Source organism: Hemiscyllium ocellatum, chromosome 15 (genome assembly GCF_020745735.1).
Source record: "Hemiscyllium ocellatum isolate sHemOce1 chromosome 15, sHemOce1.pat.X.cur, whole genome shotgun sequence".
Lineage (NCBI taxonomy): Eukaryota > Metazoa > Chordata > Chondrichthyes > Orectolobiformes > Hemiscylliidae > Hemiscyllium > Hemiscyllium ocellatum.
In genome coordinates this window covers 28210621-28235557 of record NC_083415.1, presented here as the reverse complement: position 1 = coordinate 28235557, position 24937 = coordinate 28210621, and the positions used below count along the sequence as shown (strand labels likewise).

Below are 24937 nucleotides of genomic sequence, written 5' to 3'. Positions count from 1 at the left end.
CTGCCCCTTGGATACTGCCTGACCTGCTGTGCTTTTCTAGCACCACACTGTTTGACTCTGATCTCAAACATCCGCAGTGCTCACGTTCTCCTCCTCAATGGTGGTAATGTCTGTAAATGTCAAGGGATGTGTCTAATTTCTCATATATTGGAAATGGTCTCTGGCTGTTGAGTGTTGTAAATGTGACTTATCAACTCAAGACTGAATATTGTCCAGAAGAGCTGATTTCTGTTTTAAATAAATAATTGTTTACATCTTTCTGTCTCTTAAGCATTGTTAATGATGCCATATCACTTGTTTATGGTTTAGGTTTTGGTTTAGTTTTCATTGCCTACCCAGATGCACTTGGACTCCTGCCAGTATCATCATTCTGGTCTATAATATTTTTCTTAATGCTTCTCACGCTGGGAATAGACAGTCAGTTTGCAATGATGGGTAAGAAAAATAACATTTCATTTTCGTCTACACCTTTCAATCTTTATGAAAGGAAACTATATAATCCGGTTTTGTGACATTTTGTAAACTTAAATTATCTTTTCACTGCATGTCTTGTCTTTATTTGTCTTCACATGTTAAAATGTATTTTCCACCTATTAAAATTGTCAGGCTAAGTTTTATGCGAATGGAAATAGATTGTCTCAGTATTGAACATTATTAGATCTTAAAATCTAAAAGAACAATTGCATAGCATATACTGGGAAATTGGTCAATTTCAGAGACAATTCTGTAAACATATCAATCATAGAAAGATACCTTAAAGCACTTCATATTTATGGGAAACATAACTGCCGTGAGAAGAAGCAACAGGGAGTAGAGAATGTGGAGGATTATATTTGAGCAATAAATGCGTGGTGAAGAGAAAGTAGAGATTCTTGAAATAAGAGGGAGAAAGAGAACACAACAGAGAAATCAGGTAATACATTTCCAGTGAACATGAGCTATAAGCATAAATGTCAACATCCTGGAGCACGGGGATTTACGTGTAGATGGTGGGGGTCAAAAGCAGAGGAGTTCAACATTGAACACACCAACCGCTAAATTCTATTTCAGTGCTTTAATCTGCAAGCACATACTTTCCATTCTGACTTGGAAATATATCACTGTTCATTCATTGTCGCTGGGTCAAAATCCTGGAAATTCCTCCTAAGGGCATGATGAGTCAACCTACAGCACATGTTTAAAAATCACACAACACCAGGTTATAATCCAACAGGTTTATTTGGAAGTGCAAGCTTTCAGAGCGCTGCTCCTTCATCAGGTAACTAGTAGGGCAGGATCATAAGGTAGAATTTATAGCAAAAGATCACAGTGTCATGCAATGAAAACAATATATTGAATAAACCTAGGTTGCTGTTAAGTCTTTTATCTTTTAGAATGGGTTGCAGGTTTCGGTTCATTAATATGTAAGTCCCAGAACTTCTTTTAAGTCACATTCTCGAGGTAACTTAAGGTTTTATTTAAAAAAGTGACATCTCAGCTCAGATCATGCATGAGGTGTGAGGTTGGAGTCTGTCCATATCCTAATCTTGAGTCAGACTGGTTCTACTTCTAAAGTATGAATTTATGAAATGTTATATGGATTGACTGTCTGCATTGACTGCCTGCAGTTTGTGTGGCAATATATCTGCAAATACAATTCTGCAAATGCCAATTTCCCCCATAGATATGTGTGTGTGTGTGTGTGTGTGTGCGCGCGCGTGCGGGAGTGAGTGCACTTGAGAGAGTATATGCGTGTATGTATGCATGCTTGGTAGAGTGTGTTTGTGAGTGTGACTGTGTATAAGTCTGTGAGAGGGTGGTTACATGGGTGTGAGTGTGGGGGTTATATATGTGTGTGTCTGAGAAAGCATGCGTATGAAACAGCGTCTGCATGAGTGTCTGAGTATGTAAGAATGTGTGTCTATGTGTGCTTGTGTGTGTGAGAGTGTATAGTGTAGTGAGGTCACCTGTCATGTGACATGAGACCTTCCTCATGGGTACCGAATTTGGCTATGAGCCCCTGCTCAGCCACTCTGTTGTTGTGAAACCCGAAGTCCGCTTGGAGGATGGTCACCCGAAGATCCGAGGCCCAATGTCCCTGACCACTGAAGTGTTCCCCAACTGGGAGGGAAGACTCCTGCCTGGTGATTGTTGTGCGGTGTCCATTCATCTGTTGTCGTAGTGTCTGCTTGGTCTCGCTAATGTACCATGCCTCAGGCATCCTTGCCTGCAGTATATGAGATAGACAACATTGACCAAGTCACATGAGTACCTGGTGTGTACATGGTGTGTGGTATCCCCACGCGTAATGATGGTATCCATCTTGCAGCGGTTGCCATGACAGGGTTGTACAGTGTTGTAGTCGATGTTGTCCTGAAGGCTGGGCAGTTTACTGCAACAATGATCTGTTTAAGGTTTGGCAGTTGTTTAAAGGCGAGAAGTGGAGGTGTAGGGAAGGTCTTGGCGAGGTGCTCATCCTCACTGATAATGTGTTGTGGGCTGTGAAGAACATGGCGTAGCTTCTCCACTCACAGGAAGTACTGGACAACAAAGAGTACTCTATCAGTTGCATCCTGTATCTGTCTCCTGAGGAGGTCATTACAGTTTCTCGCTGTGGCACGTCAGAAATGGTGATTGATGAGTTGACCATCGAACCTTATTCTTATGAGGGTATCCTTCAGCACCTCCAGTTGTCCATCATGTTTCTCCTTGTCTGACAGATCCTGTGTGTGTGTAGGGCTTGTCCATAGGGGATGGCTGTTTTAATATGTTTTGGGTAGAAGCTAAAGAAGAGTAACATTGTGAAGTTACTTGTGGGTTTGCAGTAGAGTGAGTTGCTGAGGAGATAGAGATGCATGTGTCTGAGACAGATACTAAAGAGTAGTCCACGGTAAGTGTGATGGATGGGATGTATCTCATTGATATCACTTCGCAGTTGTTTCAGTGACTCCTTGCCATGGATCCAGAGGAAGAAAATGTCATCAATACACCATAGAATCCCTGAAGTGTGGAAAGAGGCCTTTCGGTCCAACAAGTCCATACCAACCCTCCAAACAGTAACCCACCCAGACCCATTCCCCCACCCTATTATCCTCTACTTATCCCTGACTAATGCACCTATCCTACACATCCCTGAACACTGTGGACAATTTAACATGATCAATTCACCTAAGCTGCACATCTTTGGGTTGTGGGAGGAAACCGAAGCGCCCAGAGGAAACCCACACAGACATGGGGAGAAAGTGCAAAATCCAAATAGACAGTCACTCGAGGGTGGAATCAAACCTGGTTCCCTGGCATTGCGAGGCAGCAGTGCTAACCACTGAACCTCCGTGCCACCCTGATTTCAGGATATCTGGTGTATAGTGTTGGTGGAGTCCTGTGCAGTAAAGGAGTCTTGTTCGAACTTCTGCATGAATATGTTGGCATATTGGGGTGCAAATTTGGTTCCCATGGCTGTTCCGTGTGTCTGAATGAAGAACTAGTTGTCAAAGGTGAAAATGTTGTTGTCGAGGATGAAGCAGATGAGTTGTAGGATGGTGCTCGGAGATTGGTAATTGTTAGTATTGAGCACTGAGGCTGTTGCAGTGATGTCAGCCTCATGGGGGATGCTGGTGTAGAGTGCTGAAACATCCATTGTGACGAGGAATGTTCCTGGGTTGACTGGTCCATGGGTGCTGAATTTCTGTAAGCAATCTGTAGAACAAAGAACAATACAGCGCAGAACAGGCCCTTTGTCCCTCAATGTTACCCCAGCCTGTGAACTAAGCTAAGCCCATCCTTCTACATTATTCCATCATCATCCATGTGCTTATCCAAGGATTATTTAAATCTCCCTAATGTGGCTATGTTGACTACATTGACAGGCAGGACATTCCACACCCTTACAACTCTTTGAGTAAAGAACCTGCCTCTGACATCAGTCTTAAATCTATCACCCCTCAATTTGTAGCTATGCCCCCTTGTACAAGCTGATGTCATCCAAGGAAACAGACTTTCACTGTCTACCCTACAGAACATAGAAACGTACAGCACAGAACAGGCCCTTCGACCCATGATGTTGTGCCGAAGATTAATCCTAATGTAACAAAAAAAACCTAACATACACACCCCACAAAACACTGCCATTCATGTGCATGTCCAGCAGTTGCTTAAATATCTCTAATGACTCTTTTCTACCACAACTGCTGGCAAAGCATTCCATGCATTCACAACTCTCTGTGTAAAGAACCTCTCTCTGACGTCTCCTCTATACCTTTCTCCTAATATCTTAAAACAATGACCCTTGTGCCAGTCAGTCCTGCCTGGGGAAACTTCTCTGGCTATTAACTCTGTCCATGCCTCTCATTATCTTGTATCCCTCGATCAGGTCACCTCTCTTCTTCCTTCTTTCCAAAGAGATAAGTCCAAGCTTAGTCAACCTATCTTCATAAGACAAGTCGTCCAGTCCAGGCAGCATCCTGGTACCTATCTAATCTTCTGATCATCTTATATGTCTCTATCAAATCCCCTCTTTCCAATGAAAACAGACCCAAGTCTCTCAGCCTTTCCTCATAAGACCTTCCCTCCAGACCAGGCAACATCTTGGTAAATCTCCTCTGTACCTTTTCCAACGCTTCCACATCCTTCCTGTAATGGAGCAACCAAGACTCTACACAATATTCCAAGTGCGGCTGCACTTGCATTTTTTATAGTTGCCATATGACATTACAGCTCTGGAACTCAATCCCTCTACCAATAGAACCTAACACACCATATGCCTTCTTAACAGCACTATCAGTCTGGATGGCAACATTTAGGGATCTATGTATGTGGATACCAAGATTCCTCTGCACGTCCACACTACCATGAATCTTTCCATTGACTCAGTATTCTGCCTTCCTGTTATTCTTCGCAAAGTGAAGAATACACTTATCTGCATTGAACTCCATTTGCCACGCCTCAGCCCAATTCTGCAGCTTATCCATGTCCCCCTGCAACCTGCAACATTCTTCCACACTGTCCGCTCTCCATCGACATCAGTGTCATCTGCAAACTTACGTTTCCACCTATGCCTGTGTCTAATGTAATTTATAAAAATGAGAAACAGCAGTGGTCCCAAAACAGATCCTTGTAACACACTACTAGTAACCGAACTCCAGGCCGAATATTTTTCATCAGCCACCACTCGCTGCCTTCTTACAGAAAGCCAGTTTCTCATGCAAACTTCTACATCACCCTCAATCCCATGCCTTTCCATTTTCTCCAACAGCCTACCATGTGGAACCTTATCAAAGGCTTTACTGAAGTCCATGTACACCATGTCAACTGCCCTACCCTCATCTACATGCTTGGTTATCTTCTCAAAAAACTCAATGAGGTTTGTGAGACATGATCTGCCCTTGACGAAGCCATGTTGACTATCTACAATCAAGCTGTTGCTTGCTAGATGATTATAAATTCTATCTTTTGTAATCCTTTCCAAAACTTTTCCTACAACTGACGTAAGGCTCACTGGTCTATAATTACCTGGGTCATCTCTACTGCCCTTCTTGAACAAGGGCACAACATTTGCAATCCTCCAGTCCTCTGGTACAAACCTGTAGATAATGACTACTCGAAGATCAAAGCCAAAAGCTCTCTCACCTCCACTTAGCTTCCCAGTTAATCTCAGATAAATCCCATCTGGCCTAGGGGACTTGTCTACTTTCACTCCTAGAATTGATAATGCCTCTTCCTTACTAGTCTAATATCACCTGTCTCATTCTTCTCCTCTACAATATTCTCCTTTTCCTGAGTGAAAACCGATGAGAAATATTCATTTAGCACCTCTCTGATCTCCACAGGGTCCAACACAACTTCTCACTTTTGTCTTTGAACTGGCCCTATTCCTCCCTAGTCATCCTTTTATTCCTCACATACCTATAGAAAGCTTCAGGGTTCTCCTGTTTTCTACTTGCTAAAGAGTGCTCATGTCCTCACTTTACTCTTCTTAACTCTCTCTTTAAATCCTTCTAGCTAATCTGTAACTCTCCATCGCCTCAACTGAACCATCTCGTCTCATTGTCACATATGCCTCCTTCTTCCATTTAACAAGAGTTACAATTTCTGAGTGCAACTTTGAATGCTTGCAAGAAGCTCAACACCATCCAGGACACAACAGCCAGTTAGCTATCACTGTCCAAGCAGCCATGGGCCCAAAATTGGAAAGAAACACACATCTGGATGCCACCTCTCAGTGAAGCCTCAGCAAAGACTTGCAGAGGAGACTCACAACAAGACTCATGCCTTAAGACAATGCAGTAACCAAAAAGACCCAGGAAAAGAACTCCCCTTTGTGGAAGAGAGACAACCCTTCATTGGAGAGGGAGGAGATTCCAGTGGGGCAGCTCAGACATGTGGATTATTATAGGTAATATTGTTTCTCAGGTGAGTAGAACTAAACAGAGAGTAAATATTGTGGGAATATGGGAAATGCTCACATAGTGTTTTAGTAAGGAATATTTTACTAATAAAATCAAGTTGAACTACAAAATAGAATTCTGTATCCCTTTCTCTCCCTCACCAACAAGAGCACATTGGTAAAATATTTTTAATACATAAACTGAAGTAAGTGTCTGAAACATGGACAACATCACTTACTCCACCAACTTAGTCATTCACTGCCTTCACTTTTGATGCCAGTACACCCACAAAATCTATTGCAACAAATCACCAAAGTTTCTTCAACAACACTTTCCAGATCTCAAATACCTAGAAGAGAATGGACAGCAGATGTGTGGAAGCACCAACCAAGTTCTTCTCCAAGTTGCAACCATCTTGATTGGTTGATTAATACCTAATTTTAAAAACGATTCTTCCACGAGTTGGAGTGTTACTGTCAAACTAGCGTTAGTTGTCTATCCTTAGTTGCTGTTGAGAAGGTGGTGGTGAACTGCTTTTTTAAAATGTCTGCAGTCCATGTGTAGTAGATAAATCCACAATGCTGCTAAGTCAAAGTGAAAACTGTTAGTTTAGCAGTCTCCAAAAAAAAAAGAGTTTGGGAAAATGTCATGACTGGTTTTGAAGAAAACACCAGAAATAGAAAACTGCTGGAATAGAAAAAAAAAGCTACTGGACAGCAAGTAACATACACAACATGCAAGTGCCAAGTAATGACCATCTTTTACAAGAGAGAATCTAACCATAATCTGTTGATGCTCATTAATGAGCAGTGATCATTGAATCCCCACTGTCAACATCCTGGTTGCCATTGACCAGAAACTGAATTGAATTAATCATATTACAGTGGCAGGTGTGAAGAATGTTATGCCGAGTAACTTAGCTCCTAACTAACCAATACCTATCCCCATCTACAAATTACAAGTCATGAATGTGACTGAATACTCTCCACTTACTTGAAAGAATTTTTGAGACTTTGCACCATATATGGTAAAGCAGCCCATTTGATTGGCACCATATAGACAAACTCCCATTCCCTCTCCGACCAACACACAGTGTCTGTACTATCCACAAGTCATACCTGATACCTAGAAAGATGGTCGTAGCTGTTGGAGGTCATTCATCACAGCTCCAGGACATCTCCACAAAAGTTGCTCAGGTTAGTATCCGAGGCTCAATCATCTTCAGCTGCTTCATCAGTGACCTTCCTGCCATCATAAGATCAGAAGTGGGGATATTCACCGATGATTGCACAATGTTCAGACAATTTGTGACTCTTCAGATACTGAAGCAGTCTGTGTTCAAATGCAGCAAGATCAAGACAATATCCAGGCTTGGGCTGACAAGTGGCAAGTAACATTTGTGCCACACAAATACTGGGCTATGAACATTTCCAATAAGAGACAATCTAAACACCACCCCTTGATATTCAATGGTGTTACCATCACTGAATCCCCCACTAAAAACATCGTGGGAGTTATCATTGATCAGAAACTTAACTGGACTCACCATATAAATGCAATGGCTACAAGAGCAGGTCAAAGACTAGGAATACTGTAAAGAGTAATCACTTGCTGTCTCGCAAAAGCCTGTCCACCATCTACAAGCCACAAGTCAGGAGTATGATGGAATACTCCCCACTTGTCTGGGTGAGTACAGCCCCAACAACAGTCAAGAAGCTCGAAACCAACCAGGACAAAGCAGCCCGCTTGATTGATACTGCATCCATAAGCATCAACTCCATCCACCACCGATGCTCAGTAGCAGCAGTGTGTACCATCTACAAGATGAACTATAGAAATTTACCAATGATCCTCAGACAGCACCTTCTAAACCCAAGACCACTTCTATCTAGAAGGACAAGGGAAGCACATATCATGGGAACACCACCACCTTCCCCTCCAAGCCACTCACCGTCCTGACTTGGAAATATATCTTTGAATTCCCTCCCTAATCACATTGTGGATCAACCCAAAGTAAGTGGCTCAAGAAGGCAGCTCACCACCACTTTCTAAAGGGCAACTAGGGACAGGCAATAAATGTTGGCCCAGCTAGTAACACCCACATCCCACAAAATAAATTTAAAAATAAAGATGCGCTATAATCATTAATTAAGAGTCCCCAGACAGCGAACCCACGGCCACTACTATATGGAAGAACACAGGAAGCAGGTACATGGGAATACTAACATGTCAAGTTCCCCCTAAGCCATTCACTATTCTAATTTGGAAAAATATCACTGTTCCTTCAATGTCGCTGGATCAAAATCCTGGAACTCCCTCCCTAATGGCATTGTATGCCAATTTATAGCACGTAGACTGCAGCAGTTCAAGAAGGCAGCTCACCACGACTTCTCGAGGGCAACTTGGAGAAGGCAATAAATTCTGGGCCAGCTAGTGATGCCGACAGCTCATGAATGAGTAAAAGAAAACCCTTGTGCTTGCTCCGAAAGTGTTTAGAAGTTAGAAAAAGTAAAATTCCTGAAACCAAATGAGCCAAACAGGCTGAACAAGAAACTTTTAAGTGTAACAGTATGACCCTTCACTGAGATTTGAATACTTGTAAAGTTGATGCTGAGGGTAAAAGGATTGAAATTTCATTTCTAATATTTTTACCAAGACCATTTCATGGTGAAAAATAATTTGTTGGTTTTCCTTTTGTGTGTGATGAGCATTGATGTCCTCTTGTTAAACGTATATCAGCTACTTCTTGTGAAAATGTTCAATGATCGATCATCATGGTTGAACACAGCAAAAGTGAAACTTATGGTCTTTCAAGCCAGGCCTCAGTCTTGGACCTGGCTTATCCCAGTATTATTCTGGATCAGTGGTGCTGAAAGAGCACAACAGTTCAGGCAGCATCCAACGAGCAGCGAAATCGACTTTTCAGGCAAAAACCTTCCTGATGAAGGGCTTTTACCTGAAACGTTGATTTCGCTGCTCGTTGGATGCTACCTGAACTGCTGTGCTCTTCCAGCACCACTGATCCAGAATCTGGTTTCCAGCATCTGCAGTCATTGCTTTTACCTCGTTTTATCCCAGTATTATTATTAGCTGGGATCAGAACACAGCTGGGCAAACTGAAGGCAGCTGATAAGAAATCACAATATGTTAACACAGGCAGAAGAGGCAGCCTCTAGAGACCAAGTGATACAACTCATGTTTGAGTAAGAAAGAAGGAAAAGGAAGTAGCAAAAATATAAATAAAAGTGAAAAGAGCTTGGGGACCCTAACCCATGAAGCTGAAACAAACATCTGAGAGACGATGTGAAGCTTGGAAGCTGCTGGCTTATGTGACTCGAACAGACACACTCAATCATTTACTCACTCTGATCTTCTTGTGCCCTGACCTCTTTCCCCTGCTCAACACACCAACCTTATGCATCACAAATTCAGTTTCTTTTGATCATTCTGCTACATTGGCATCACTTTCAGTCAATCCCAGGAGGTATGTGAAATGTACTTTTACCTGTCAAACTCATACTTGAAAGGAAAGTGCCATTTCAATCCTGCACACTATGAGCGGGAAGCAAGACATCAAAAAATGTCAAAAACCTAAAACAGCAAATGTAATTTTGAAATGACAAGTTGTACAATGACCACAATCTGCACATTAGTCATTTTTTGGCAGAGTCCAGGAAACCTTCCCTTGTTGAGAACCCTTATTGGAAAGAAATGAAAACTGACTACCCTTTATGTTTTGGGTAATGAATTCTGCATTTTGGCAAAGCCATTCATTCTGTGTTCCAGTTTGCATTGTTTTAGATCATATAGAAAAAGCAGGGAATATAAACATGATCTAGAATATAAATCAACTCTAATATTTGATATTTTGTTTTACCAGAAACAATTACAACAAGTATAACAGATGCGCTGCCTAATTTTATGCAATCAAGATACCTTTCTTTGATAATCATCCTTTGCATATCATTCTATTTTCTTGGTCTCATATTTGCAACACAGGTATGGGCATCCAATCATTTTAAAATAATGTCATTCTTAAAACCAAAAATGTAATGATAGTAAATAATATGTATTAGAACATAATATTTTTATAAAAGTGAGCCTATTATTCTCCTATTATTGAACCTGTAAGAAATAGGTGGCCTTGACATGTACAATTCTTGAGATTTCACTTGCTGAAATTAAAATAAGTTCAACTAATCAAGGTCCATCTGAAAAAAAAAATGCTTTCTTTAGTACTGTTCCATGGCTGATAAACTGTGTAGCTCATACAGAGCTATAACACAAACTGCTCCAGTAAAGGCTGCCATAGTACCTACTGGCCTGGGATGTGAGAAAAACAATCACAGAGGGATAAGATTCTTAATGGCCACTAATTAGCAAATTGTTTGTGCAATTATAACATTCATATTATTTGTTCAAGCTAATTGATGACAAGTCAAAGCTGGTTAATAATCAACAAACAAGTGCTGAGACCCTATCTGGTGATATGGTGCGTTGTAGTGGGGAAAAGCAACTAAGAAAGCTTATCACTGACAAGGGCAGGTTTACATTAGACGGAAACATATTAGAATTTGTGGGCGGCACGGTGGCACAGTGGTTAGCACTGCTGCCTCACAGCGCCTGTAGACCCGGGTTCAATTCCCGACTCAGGCGACTGACTGTGTGGAGTTTGCACGTTCTCCCCGTGGGTTTCCTCCGGGTGCTCCGGTTTCCTCCCACAGTCCAAAGATGTGCGGGTCAGGTGAATTGGCCAAGCTAAATTGCCCGTAGTGTTAGGTAAGGGGTAAATGTAGGGGTATGGGTGGGTTGCGCTTCGGCGGGTCGGTGTGGACTTGTTGGGCCGAAGGGCCTGTTTCCACACTGTAAGTCTAATCTAATCTAGAATCTGAGGCCAAATGTACCTGACCTCTGAAGTGTTCCCCAACTGGGAGGGAACATCCCTGTCTGGTGATTGTTGCGTCATGTCCATTTGTCCGTTGTCGTAGCATCTGCTTGATCTCACCAATGTACCATGCCTCGGGGCATCCTTATAAGCAGCATATGAGATCGACAACATTGGCCGAGTCACATGAGTACCTGCCACGCACATGGTGGATGGTGTCCCCATGTGTAATGGTAGTATCCATGTCAACACTCGGACACTTCTTGCAGCAGCTGCTGTGATAGGATTGCATGGTGTTATGATCGATGTTGTCCTGAAGGCTGAGCAGTTTGCTGCAAACAATTGTCTGTTTAAGATTTGACGGTTGTTTAAAGGCAAAAAATGGAACCATAGGAAAAGTCTTGGCGAGGTGCTCATCCTCATCAATAATGTGTTGCAGGCCGCGAAGAACATAGCATAGTTTCTCCACAAAACACAGGCAAAGGATAAGAGGCAAAGAAGACAGCAGATACTGTGAGCATGAATTATATGTTCAGAATGAAGACAAACATCTGCTGTCCCAACACGGCAGAGGGTTTTTTTTTCACAAACAAAATTAGAAATTACTGGAAAAACTCAGCAGTTCTAGCAGCTTCTGTGGAGAGAAATCAGAGTTAATGTTTTGGGTCAAGTGATCCTCCTCAGAGCTGATGGTAGCTGGGGATTATTCAGTTGTGAGCCATTTCAAAATGTTTTGGAACCAATGTGGATTCTGCCATTGTAATATTCTGCTAGTAGTGATCAACTTTTGAGTTTGACTTTATTGACATGCTAATTTGCAACTACAGTGGGAAATTTAGATTGATTCTGGGAAGTTGTAATGAGGGTTTGCTCTCTGCTTCTCTCAGGCATAATCTTCAGCAGTTTAATGTAAAACTGGAATCAAGTGGAAGCTGGTGTAATTGCAGTTTGCCTAGCCACTGACTGTGCTACATGTATTTTGGCAATTAGTAACATAGATTAAAATCTGTTTTTGCTGATGGAGAACCTGTGAATAAACTTTATTTATTTTATATTCGTGGAACAATGCTTGTCAGATGTTTGGTGTTATTTTTCATGATATGTTAATCAGAATCTTCAGGCTGTTGACCAGCTTGATATGTCTTCAAAACAAACCTTGGATATTTAGCAGTAAAAAATGAGGTCTGCAGATGCTGGAGACCACAGCTGCAAATGTGCTGCTGGTCAAAGCACAGCAGGCCAGGCAGCATCTCAGGAATAGAGAATTCGACGTTTCGAGCATAAGCCCTTCATCAGGAATAAGAGAGAGCAGCCAAGCAGGCTAAGATAAAAGGTAGGGAGGAGGGACTAGGGGGAGGGGCGATGGAGGTGGGATAGGTGGAAGGAGGTCACGGTGTGGGTGATAGGCCGGAGTGGGGTGGGGGCGGAGAGGTCAGGAAGAGGATTGCAGGTTAGGAGGGCGGTGCTGAGTTGAGGGAACCGACTGAGACAAGGTGCGGGGAGGGGAAATGAGGAAACTGGAGAAATCTGAATTCATACCTTGTGGTTGGAGGGTTCCTAGGCGGAAGATGAGGCACTCCTCCTCCAGCCGTCGTGTTGTTATGTTCTGCCGGTGGAGGAGTCCAAGGACCTGCATGTCCTCGGTGGAGTGGGAGGGAGAGTTAAAGTGTTGAGCCACGGGGTGATTGGGTTGGTTGGTTCGGGCGGCCCGGAGGTGTTCTCTGAAGCGTTCCGCAAGTAAGCGGCCTGTCTCACCAATATAGAGGAGGCCACATCGGGTGCAGCGGATGCAATAGATGATGTGTGTGGAGGTACAGGTGAATTTGTGGCGAATATGGAAGGATCCCTTGGGGCCTTGGAGGGAAGTGAGTGTGGAGGTGTGGGCGCAAGTTTTACATTTCCTGCGGTTGCAGGGGAAGGTGCCGGGGGTGGAGGTTGGGTTGGTGGGGTGTGTGGATCTGACGAGGGAGTCACGAAGGGAGTGGTCCTTGCGGAACGCTGATAGGGGAGGGGAGGGAAATATATCCTTGGTGGTGGGGTCTGTTTGGAGGTGGCGGAAATGGCGGCGGATGATACGTTGTATGCGAAGGTTGGTGGGGTGGTAGGTGAGAACCAGTGGGGTTCTGTCTTGGTGGCGGTTGGAGGAGCGGGGCTCAAGGGCGGAGGAGCGGGAAGTGGAGGAGATGCAGTGGAGGGCATCGTCGATCACGTCTGGGGGGAATCTGCGGTCCTTGAAGAAGGACCTTCTTCAAGGACCGCAGATTCCCCCCAGACGTGATCGACGATGCCCTCCACCGCATCTCCTCCACTTCCCGCTCCTCCGCCCTTGAGCCCCGCTCCTCCAACCGCCACCAAGACAGAACCCCACTGGTTCTCACCTACCACCCCACCAACCTCCGCATACAACGTATCATCCGCCGCCATTTCCGCCACCTCCAAACAGACCCCACCACCAAGGATATATTTCCCTCCCCTCCCCTATCAGCGTTCCGCAAGGACCACTCCCTTCGTGACTCCCTCGTCAGATCCACACACCCCACCAACCCAACCTCCACCCCCGGCACCTTCCCCTGCAACCGCAGGAAATGTAAAACTTGCGCCCACACCTCCACACTCACTTCCCTCCAAGGCCCCAAGGGATCCTTCCATATTCGCCACAAATTCACCTGTACCTCCACACACATCATCTATTGCATCCGCTGCACCCGATGTGGCCTCCTCTATATTGGTGAGACAGGCCGCTTACTTGCGGAACGCTTCAGAGAACACCTCCGGGCCGCCCGAACCAACCAACCCAATCACCCCGTGGCTCAACACTTTAACTCTCCCTCCCACTCCACCGAGGACATGCAGGTCCTTGGACTCCTCCACCGGCAGAACATAACAACACGACGGCTGGAGGAGGAGTGCCTCATCTTCCGCCTAGGAACCCTCCAACCACAAGGTATGAATTCAGATTTCTCCAGTTTCCTCATTTCCCCTCCCCGCACCTTGTCTCAGTCGGTTCCCTCAACTCAGCACCGCCCTCCTAACCTGCAATCCTCTTCCTGACCTCTCCGCCCCCACCCCACTCCGGCCTATCACCCTCACCTTGACCTCCTTCCACCTATCCCACCTCCATCGCCCCTCCCCCTAGTCCCTCCTCCCTACCTTTTATCTTAGCCTGCTTGGCTGCTCTCTCTTATTCCTGATGAAGGGCTTATGCTCGAAACGTCGAATTCTCTATTCCTGAGATGCTGCCTGGCCTGCTGTGCTTTGACCAGCAGCACATTTGCAGCTTGGATATTTAGCACCTACAATGTACAGAAGTGTCTCAAGTTGCATCACAAAATAAGAAACCAAATCAAATGGTGGCATAATAGGTCAGAGAATCAAATGCTTGGTCAAAGAGATGTCTTAACGGAGGAAAATGAAATAAAGAGGCAGAGAATTGTACAGAGAAAATCCAAAGCTTGGGGTTCAGGTAATTGAAGGCAGAAGCATCAAAGTTGAGTAATTAAACTTGAGACCAGAAGTAGAAGAGCAGAGATATTATGAAAGATTGTGGGCCTAAAGAAGGTTACAGGGATAGGGAGGTGAGACCCTGGAGGTGTTTGAAAATAAAGAGGAAAATTTGAAAATAATCATATTGCCTGTTGGGAAGTGAATGAAGGTCAAAAAGCAGATCAAACATAAAATAACTAGACCTGCTTTGAGTTAAGATAGGGACAAGAGACACTTAGATGCTCTCTGATTTATTATTCATTATGAGACACCAGCAAGAAATTAGTTGGAATTATCAAATCCAGAAGTAACATAGCATGAAAGAGGATTTCAGCTGCAAATGTGCTGAGGCAAGGATAAAGTTGGGTTGTTTAATGAATTAGAAATGAGCAGTCTCAGTGGTGGCACCAACATAAGATCAGAAATTTATGATCAAGGCTGTGAACAGAATAGATTAATTTCACATTGTTAACAAGCAGATGGATACACTGAAAGAAAATGGAGTTTGGACCAGAAACCAAATGTTTTCAATTTTCCCAACGTTTAATTGAAGGAAGTTGCTGTTGATTGAGTACTGGATATCAGATGTGGTCTGATAATTTAGCAACAGTGGAGGAGTTGACAAAGGTAGTGGTGAAAAGTGTGGGGTGTCATCTACATGCATGTAAAAATCTCTGTGCCATTCAACAGTACATCTGAGGAACACCACAGTCGTTTCTACCCCCACCTCCCCACCCATACCCACAGGGGATATGTTCCAGGGCCTACCGCTAAAGCCCGAGACTGCAGATTGGAGCGAACCCATTCATTTAAATAGGAGATGTACCTTCCCAGCAGCCTCCTGGTCCCTGGTTCCGGAATGTTCCCTATAATATATTCCAGTCATGGTAAACCATGGGTAACTGAAACTGCAGAAAACAATTGCGTGGATATGAGGTGGGGGGGGAGGGATTGCCCTTTACATAGATGAAACAAAAGAGGCTGCGAAAGATAGGTACTTAGATGTTCCTTCTGAAGCTCCTCCGTGATGCAAACTTGGCCCCTTCTCTTTCTCAATCTATGTATTACATCATGCTAATGAACTTCAGGGTCTACATACTGCCCTCTACCAATTCACTAATGTTTTGATGGGTGAGGGGACACTGGTGAAATGTAGCCTAGCTGCTATCTAACCAGCTGCCCCATCCTGCCACTTAAGTACCTTATCTCTCTGTCACCATTTTTCCCATGGATGATACCAGCAGGATATTGTAGCAGCCTTTATTGGAGCAGTTAACATTGGGCAATGGGAGACCTCTGTGTGAATTTACCTGTGACCATCAGAAGCATCTCCCCCACTACAAGCTCCCACCAGTACATTATTCTATCACCCAACTTCCCTTACTCCTCCTCCCCCTCCTCCAGCCTCAGTCTCAGGCACCAACTCAACTCTCCTCGTAAACACTCATACTCACCAACTTGCCGTCCCAGTGACACCCAGACTTACCCTGATGCTTGCATGAGAGTATATTTAGCTATTAGATATAACAAGATTTTCTATAAGTGCTGGTTCCATTCTTCTAAAATGTTTCTGTTGCTGTGTAAGCTAATCTGTATCAATTCGCTTTCTACCTATTTGCTTACATGACTAATGTTTGGCAGTGCCCCTTTACTAGGCAACATTTACAGGGATCAGTTCCAAATCCAATGCATGTTCCCCTGAGGTTAGCTGAAAGAAATGGGCAATTACAAATTGTTAAATATGCATCCGATATATGAACAGAAAGCTATTGTTATTGTAGATGGCCTAATATGCTTTCTTCAATTTTTAATGCTACTTTACTGGGGTTAATTATTTATCTGACAACAACATCAGCAATACTTTCTACCCTGGAGTGTTTTTGGCCATGTTTACTTGAAGAGAATGAAAAATATTGATTAAGAGCAGCAATTTGCTCATAGAAAATCAATGAATAATTCCTGCATATTTAAAAGTGGTATGCCAATTCTGTCCATGTCAGATATGTGGCATTTATCGATGTTGCAACTGAGTAAAGAAAGTGGATGTCAGTGCCAGTTCCTCTTTATACAAGTTGTAGCAAATTCCATGTCAGTAAATATTACAGTAAATATAAATTCAGAATAAATTTAAAGTAGGAATGATCTGTAATATGAATAGCTGCTATTATTTTTGAATGATTACCACAGAATATTTACAGCATTAAGCAAGTCATTTCACCCACTGAGGCTAAGAGCAATTTCGATAGTCCAACTCCACTTCCTTTTCCTCATAAGTGGTTCTGGTCTCATTTGAAAATCATGGTTGAATCTGCCTCCAGAGTTGAGAGTGTAGTGATGGAAATGCACAGCAGGTTAGGCAGCATCCGAGGAGCAGGAGAAACAACGTTCGGACATAAGCCCTTCATCAGGAATCTGCCTCCAATACAATTTAAGGCAATGCATTCCCAATCCTAAGATCTGACTGTATAAAATAATTAAGTTGACATTACTTTGGGTTTTTTTGCCAGTCACCTGAATACTCCATTTTCTGGTTCTCAGCCACATCATCAGTAAGAAGCATTTCTCTCCAACTATTCTGGCTAAATTCTGCAAATGTGTTTCAGTATATTTTTTCCCATTTGTTGGTGTTATGGGCCAGGCCAGAACCCTCACAACCTTTCAAGAAAGTAGCTTAGACCCTAACTTGTCAAGTTGTTTTAAGCAGGTGTACAGAGGATATTCTGCTGGTCAAACCACTTAGTTTTAAACAAAACAGATTTTTTTTTCTCTCTGAGGCAGTATCTGTTAGCTATCATCCAATTGGCACTAAAACCCACCAGGCCAGACTTTTTGTAACCTGTTTCTTTTACAACCTTTCTGAAAAAAGGCCAAGGATAATATAACCTTGTTAAAGGAACAGCAACATCAATTTCTCCCACCCCCCGTTAAAAAAAATCTTAAATTATTAGAACACTACAATGCTCATATTCATTACATTGACTATAAACATGCAAGCATGGACTACTATATTCTGTTTCAGTCTGTTTCACTCCTGTCACCAAACACCTCTATTTCTCTTCAAGTCTTGACAATGCATCAGCAATCACATTTTCTCACCCTGCCACGTGCACAATTTTCAAATTGAGTGGCTGTAACCACATGTTCCATCGAAACAGTCTGGCATTTTTGTCCTTAAATTTCTCCACAAACTTCAATGGCTTATTGTCAGTGTACAAGATTGTTTCAGATATATTGCTGGTTACATAAACATTGAAATATTGCAACGTCAACACCAAGCTCAATGTCCCCTTCTCAACTGCTGAATATTTCTGCTGACAAATGCTCAATTTCCTGGAGAAATATCCGATAGGTCTTTTTATGTTCTCATCATTTTCTTGTAAGGGCACAACACTGACACCCACATGACTTACATCGATAGCCACCTTGAATGGCTTTACATAACAAGGTATGGCTAATACCGGGACAGCGGTTAACAAAGCTTTCAGGCTGTCAAATGCCTTCTGTCAGTCCACCATCCACTAAATATTCTTGCCTTTCTTTAGCAATTCAGTGAGTGGAGTAGACACACTGCTAAACTTTGGAAGAAATGTTGATAAAATCCATTCAATCCCAGGAAGCTAAGTACTGATCTTTTAGTCAATGGTATGGAAAACACCCCTATTACCTTTAATGTTGCATTCTGTGGGACCATTTTTCTATGTCCAATAACATGGCCTAGGAAAGTGACTTGGGCTTTGGCAAGTTCACTTTTATCCAGTTTATCACCAAACCTGCATCCTGAAGTCGATCGAACATGTCTGATAAATGTAAAAAAAATGTTCCTTCCATGTATGTCTAAAAATCATCAGGTCAGCAATATATAAACTACACAATGGATAATGCAGCAATGACCTTCTCGTTAGTCTCTGAAATGTGGCTGGTGCATTTTTCATACCAAATGGCATGACTTTAAATTGATACAGTCCGTTCAGTGTTATGAAAACCAAAATTGTCATCTATTTTTCGGATAAAGTTACCTGGCAGTATCCTCTGAACATGTTCAAATAAGAAATAGAAGTTGCTTGTCCTACCTTCTCAACGCATTCTTCAAAATGCGGAATCGGATATGTATCAGTGTTTATAACTGCATTTACAATAGTCCATACAGAACCGTTGGATACCATCTGGCTTTGGCACCATTACTATGGGTGAGCTCCAGTCACTGTAACTCACTTCAGTTATATCATCTTAGAGTATGTGTTCAGTCTCCTTTTGATCCTGTGCTAACTTGAGATGGTTATGCCTATAAGGTTGTCGCTTAATCGAAACAGCATCTCCATCATGCATAATTAAGTTAGTACTTCCCAGCTTATTTCCAAATATCTCCCCATGTGATAGTACTAATTCTTTCAGGTCATTTTGGTTTTCCTCTGGAAGGTAACTCAATAACATCCCAAATTTTGACAACTTCCCCATTGTCCAATTCAGAATCCTCTGAACTATGTTCTTCCCTCTGTATTCCAATCAATAACACAGTCTCCTTTGGCTTTCCTTCCCTGTCAAAATACCTTTTGAGCATATTTACATGATACACTCTGTGAGAATTATTTCTGTCTGGAGTCCTTATCAATGAGTTCACCTCACTCAATTGCCTTTCGACTAATAAGGTCCACTAAACTTTGCTTTTAAAAATTCACTAATCACTGGAAGTAACACTAAATCCTTATCCCCAAAAGCAAAATTGTGAGTTTTTGATTTGCTTCCCGGTTAGTTGTATGCTGTGATTCTTTTAAATGCTGGTTAACCAACTCCCCTGCTTCATTTAATTGTTCTGGAAAATTTGACACATAGTCCAAATATGTAGTCTCTGAATTCTGATTTGCCAGTTCCTTCTTAATCATTTTTAGCAGTCCTCTCACATCGTGCCCAAACCCTAATTCAAATGGACTGGATTTGGTTGATTCATTTGGTGCATCTCTGATCGCAAAAAGCACAAATGGAATTCCCTTTTCCTAATCGTCTGGGCAGTCTTGACTATAAGCCCTCTACATGGTCTTTAATTTCTGGTACCACGTTTCTAGGGCTCTCTGCAACTCTGGATGGTACACAGTAGATTGGATTGTTTTATTCCTAAATTGTCTCTAACTTCCTTGAATAATTTTGATATAAAGTTTGACCCTTGATTTGATTGTATCTCTGTGGGTAGTCCATATCTAGTAAAACGTTTGAGTAGTTTCACTCCAATCTGTTTAGCTGTACTATTGCATAATGGAATGGCTCTGGAAATCGAGTGGACACATCCATTATTGTGTAAAAATACTGATTCCCACTTTTTGTTTTAGGCAGAGGTCCTACACAATCGATTAAGACGCTCTTAAAAGATTCCTCAAATGCAGGAATAGGTATTAACGGTGCAGGTTTTATTACTGCCTGTAGTTTTCCAATTACTTGACATGTATGAAATGTCTGGCAAAATTTAACTACATCCTTGTGCAGTCCAGACTAGTAAAAATGTTTTGTGTTTTAGCTTGCATTTTTCTCACTCCTAAATGACTCCATAGTGATAGCTTTTGCGCCACTCACAACACATTCTTTCTGTAATCCACTGGGAATACGACTTGATGAATTTCTGCCCACTTCCCATCTGCCTGAATATGTGATCATTCCTCATTAAAACATAATTTTTAAGATAACATTTAGGCATATCAGTCACATTATTTTTATATTTGCTTTAAATTTTCCACTGTCTGCTGTAACTCAATTAGTTTATCTGAATTAAAGATGTCTGCTTTGTCATCCATCTGCTCTTTGTTTGCCTCAACTATTTGATCAAACAGGATCTCTGCTAATTCCACTTCAATTCTTTGATCTCTTCTGTTCAACTGGTGACTTTGTGACCTCGTTACTACACCGTCAGGAAAAAAAATCCCAAGATATGTGTCCTGCAATAGTTCAGTTGCCTGAGATTCCACAGGCATTTCAACCACAGTAGGCTGCACACCTACCTGTGAACCGGCTTTATCATTAGCAAGGATAAAATGCATTCCTGGAGCTGAGAGTTTGTCCAGGATTCCTACCATGATGTCTCCAGTTTTCATTGGACACTCTAACCTCACTTTACATAATTGAGCACTGTGAATTCCCATGACTAGCACTTTTTTCTGGCAATAGTCCTTCAAAAGTACATATTTTCTCATCTTTCAACATCGCACATTGAGATGATCCTGTGTCTCTTAATATTGTAGCCTCTTCACCTGCTGCTCCTGCCGAGGCGATTAAATTTTTCCTTTGCAGGCATATGGTTTAAAAATGTCTGGCACTTGCTCCTTAACCGACCTCTGACCAGGTTGTACATTCTGGTGCAACTTATTAGCCTCCACTGTGCTTTCCATTACCACTCCAATAAAATTCGCTGGCTTATCCTGTTTTCCTAAATCTGGCTTCCCAGTGCTTTTCCTAACCAACCAACACTGCGATTTCATGTGGCCTACCTTATGGCAGTGAAAACACTGGAGCTTTTTAACTTCTCTTTTCCCTTCAAGGGTTTCCTTTTTACCCTGTGGTAAGTTATCCTTATGATGTTCACCGAGCTCTATCTTTCCTTTTCCACGTGAGGATTTCTCTTGTAAATAGTACACATAGCTGCTACTGAGCATTGGTGGTGCAGGGATCGCTAATCAATTGGCTGCTTTGTTCTGCATGGTGGAAAGCTTCTTGAGTGTTATTGGAGCTGCACTCATCCACACCCCTGACTTGTGCCTTGGAGATGATGAACAGGCTTTGGGAAGTTGAGTTACTCATCGCCTCTGACCTGCTCTTGTAGCCACTGTTTTTAGGTGGCGAGTCCAGATGAGTTTCTGTCAATGGTAAACCCCTGGATGCTGATACTGGGGGATTCAGTGATGGTAACACCATTTAATGTCAAGAAGATTGTCTCTTAATGGTGATGGTCATATCCTGGCATTTATGGGCTACAAATGTCATTTGCCACTTATCAGCCCAAATCTGGATATTGTGCAGATCTTGTTGCACTTGGTCGTGGGCTGCTTCATCTGGGGAGTTGTAAATGGTGCTGAGCATTGTGCAATCATCAGCAAACATCCCTACTTCTGACCTCATGATGGAGGGAAGGTCATCGATGAAGCAGCTGAAGATGGTTGGGCCGAGGGCAGTGACCTGAGAAACTCCTACAGAGATGTCCTGGAGCTGCAATGACTGACCTCCAGTAACCAAGACCATCTTTCAATATGTCAGGTAACCACCGGGGAGTTTGTTGTCTAATCCCCATTGATTTCAGTTTTGTTAGGACTCTTTGGTGCCACACTCAGTCAAAGGCGATATTGATGTCAAGGGCTGTCACTCTCACCTCACCTCTGGAAATAAGCTGTTTTGTCCATTGAATTAAGGTTATAATGAGGTCAGCAGCTGAGTGGTCCTGGTGGAACTCACACTGAGTATCACTGAGGAGGTTATTGGTGAGCAGGTACTGCTTGATAGCATTGTTGATGACACCTTTCATCAATTTAATGATGATCGAGAGTAGACTGATGGGGCAGTAATTGAGTGGGCTAGATTTGTCCTGCTTTTTGTGTAAAGACAAATCTGGGCAATTTCCACATTGTCAGATAGCTGGCAGTATTGTGACTGTACTGGAAGAGCTTAACTTAGGGATTGGCAAGTTCTGGACTACAAGTCTTCAATACTCTTGCTGGAATGTTAGCAGGCCCTATGGCTTTGCATTATCCATTGGCTGCAAACATTTCTTAATGTTACGAGTGAACTGAGTTGGCTTAAGACTGGTATATGTAATGCTGGGCACTACTGGAAAACGTCAAAATGAATCCTTCAGCCTCATCTCTTACATTGACATGCTGGCTGTTCCATCATTCAGGATGGGAATTTGTTGACCCTCCTCCTCCAGTGAGTTATTTAATCATCGACCACTATTCATAAATGGCTGTGATAGGACTACAGAGCTTAGATCTGATCCACTTAGCTCTATCTGTCACTTGCTGCTTATGCTGTTTGGCATCCAAACTGTTTGGATAGTCCTGTTTAGTAGCTTCATCAGGTGGACACCTTATATTCAGGTTTGCCTGGTGCTGTTCCTGGCATGCCCTCCCACACTCTCCATTGATTTAGGATTGATGCCCTGGCTTGATGGTAATGGTTGAATGCAGATATGCTGGGCCATGAGGTTGCACACTGTGTTGGAATACAATTCTGCTGCTGTTATGGTTCATAGTGTCTCATGGATACCCAATCTTGAGTTGCTAGATCTGTTTGAAGTCTATCCTGTTTTGCATGGTGACAGTGCCACACAACATGATGGAGGTTATTCTCAGTGTGAAGGTGAGACTTTCTCTCCACAAGGACTGTCCGGTCATCACTCTCAGCAATACTGTAATGGACAGATTGGTAAGAATTAGGTTGTGTTTTTTCCTCTTGTTGGTTCTGTCACTGCCTGCTGTAGACACAACTAGCTGCTATGTTTTTTAGCGCCTGACCAACTCAGTCAGTAAGAGGTTTCCTTGCCCATGTTTACCTTGAAGCCATGAGACTTCATGGAGTCCAGAGTCAATATTGAGGATTCCCAGGGCAATTTCCTCCCAACTGTATACCACTGTGCCAACACCTCTGCTGAGACTGTCTTGCTGGTGGGCCAGAACATATCCAGGGATGGTGATAGTGGAGTCTGGGACATTGTCTGTAAAGTTTGATTCCATGAGTATGACTATGTCAGGCTATTGTTGACTAGTCTGTGAGACTAGTTCTCCCAATTTTGGCACTAGCCTCCAAATGTTAGTGAGAAGAGTTGACAGCTGTTCCTATTGTTATTTTCCTGGTGCCCACGTCGATGCCAGGTAATCCATTCAGTTGCATTTCTTCGAGATTTTGTTGTGATTGATACAACTGAATAGTTTGCTAGGGCAATTGAGAGTCAACCACATTACAGTGAATCTGGAGTAACACGTAGGCTAGACCAGATGAGGTTCCTTCCCTGAAGGACATTAATGAACCAGATGGGTTTTTCCCACAATCAACAAAGCTTTCATGGTCATAAGCAGATACTTAATTCCACACTTTTTTTTTAATGAATTCAAATTCCACTATCTGCCAACGCAGCATTTGAACTTGGATCCCCAGAATATTATCTGAGTTTCTGGATTAATAGCCTCAACCATCACCTCCCCTTGTAGATCATTGATTCTTCCATATTTATTGATAGCATTACTTACACAAATATTAACAGCTTTCCAGCAGTTTCTGACAAATTGACAGCTTTTCTGCATAATTTTATGTATCAACTCTATGGGTAGTTGAGTATCATGGCAGAATTTGACATTCATGGAAGTGTTCCATGATGTTGACAAGAATTGACTTGAAATGAACCAATCAAGCCAAGCATTTTCACTTTTCTAATTGCTGTGTTGTCTGTCAGAAGAGTAACACAGCAAATAATTTGAAACTCTCATGAAGATATTAGAATACTGATAAGTATGTGCCAGTGGTTCTCCAGTCTAGCCCAAAGCAGCTGTGTTTTTTATTTAGTAGAGTACAATGTATATAGTCTTATGAGTAGTGTGACTTTCTTAATATTTTTGCCAATATTACCTTTTTAGGCTGGTATTTACTGGGTGCAATTACTTGACCATTTCTCTACTGGTTTGACACTACTTATAACGGCTATATTGGAACTTGTTGGTATAATCTTCATTTATGGTAAGTATGATGCAGTACCATTAATAAATACAAAGATTCCTTTTTACCTATTCTGGGCTGGAATAAATTAAATAGACAGGCCAATTGAGATAGGTAACTGCTAAATGTCAATTTGCATGTTTCATTTTAGCACTGCTGCCTCACAGTACCAGAGACGAGTTCAGTTACACCCATGGGCGACTGTCTGTGTAGAGTTTGCATATTCTCCACATGTCTGCATGTTTCATCCAGGTGCTCCCGTTTCTTCCCACAGTCTAAGGGGTTAGGTGGATTAGACATGTTAAATTACCAATAGTGTCCAGGGATGTACACGTTAGGTAGATTAGCCATGGGAAATACAGGGTTACAAGGTTAGGTTAAGGGCATGGTTCGGGGATGCTTTTCAGAGTGTCAGTGTAGACTTTATAGGCTGAACAGTCTGCTTCCACAGTATAGGAATTCTATGACAAAACAATCTAAAATGTTTCCCAGAAATTGATGGAAAATACTATCTCTCTGGACGGCC

The 24937-nt window shown here is 42.5% G+C and overlaps 1 protein-coding gene across 1 annotated transcript in view; it reads left to right on the top strand.

The window, feature by feature from the left end:
* Window positions 1-24937, top strand: part of LOC132822657 (sodium- and chloride-dependent neutral and basic amino acid transporter B(0+)-like) — a 44500-nt gene that overhangs the window by 16620 nt on the left and 2943 nt on the right. The window contains exons 5-7 of the mRNA XM_060835905.1: window positions 310-435; window positions 10243-10361; window positions 24333-24432. Of these exons, the coding sequence (XP_060691888.1) occupies window positions 310-435; window positions 10243-10361; window positions 24333-24432 (345 nt within the window). The remainder of the gene's footprint in view (window positions 1-309; window positions 436-10242; window positions 10362-24332; window positions 24433-24937) is intronic.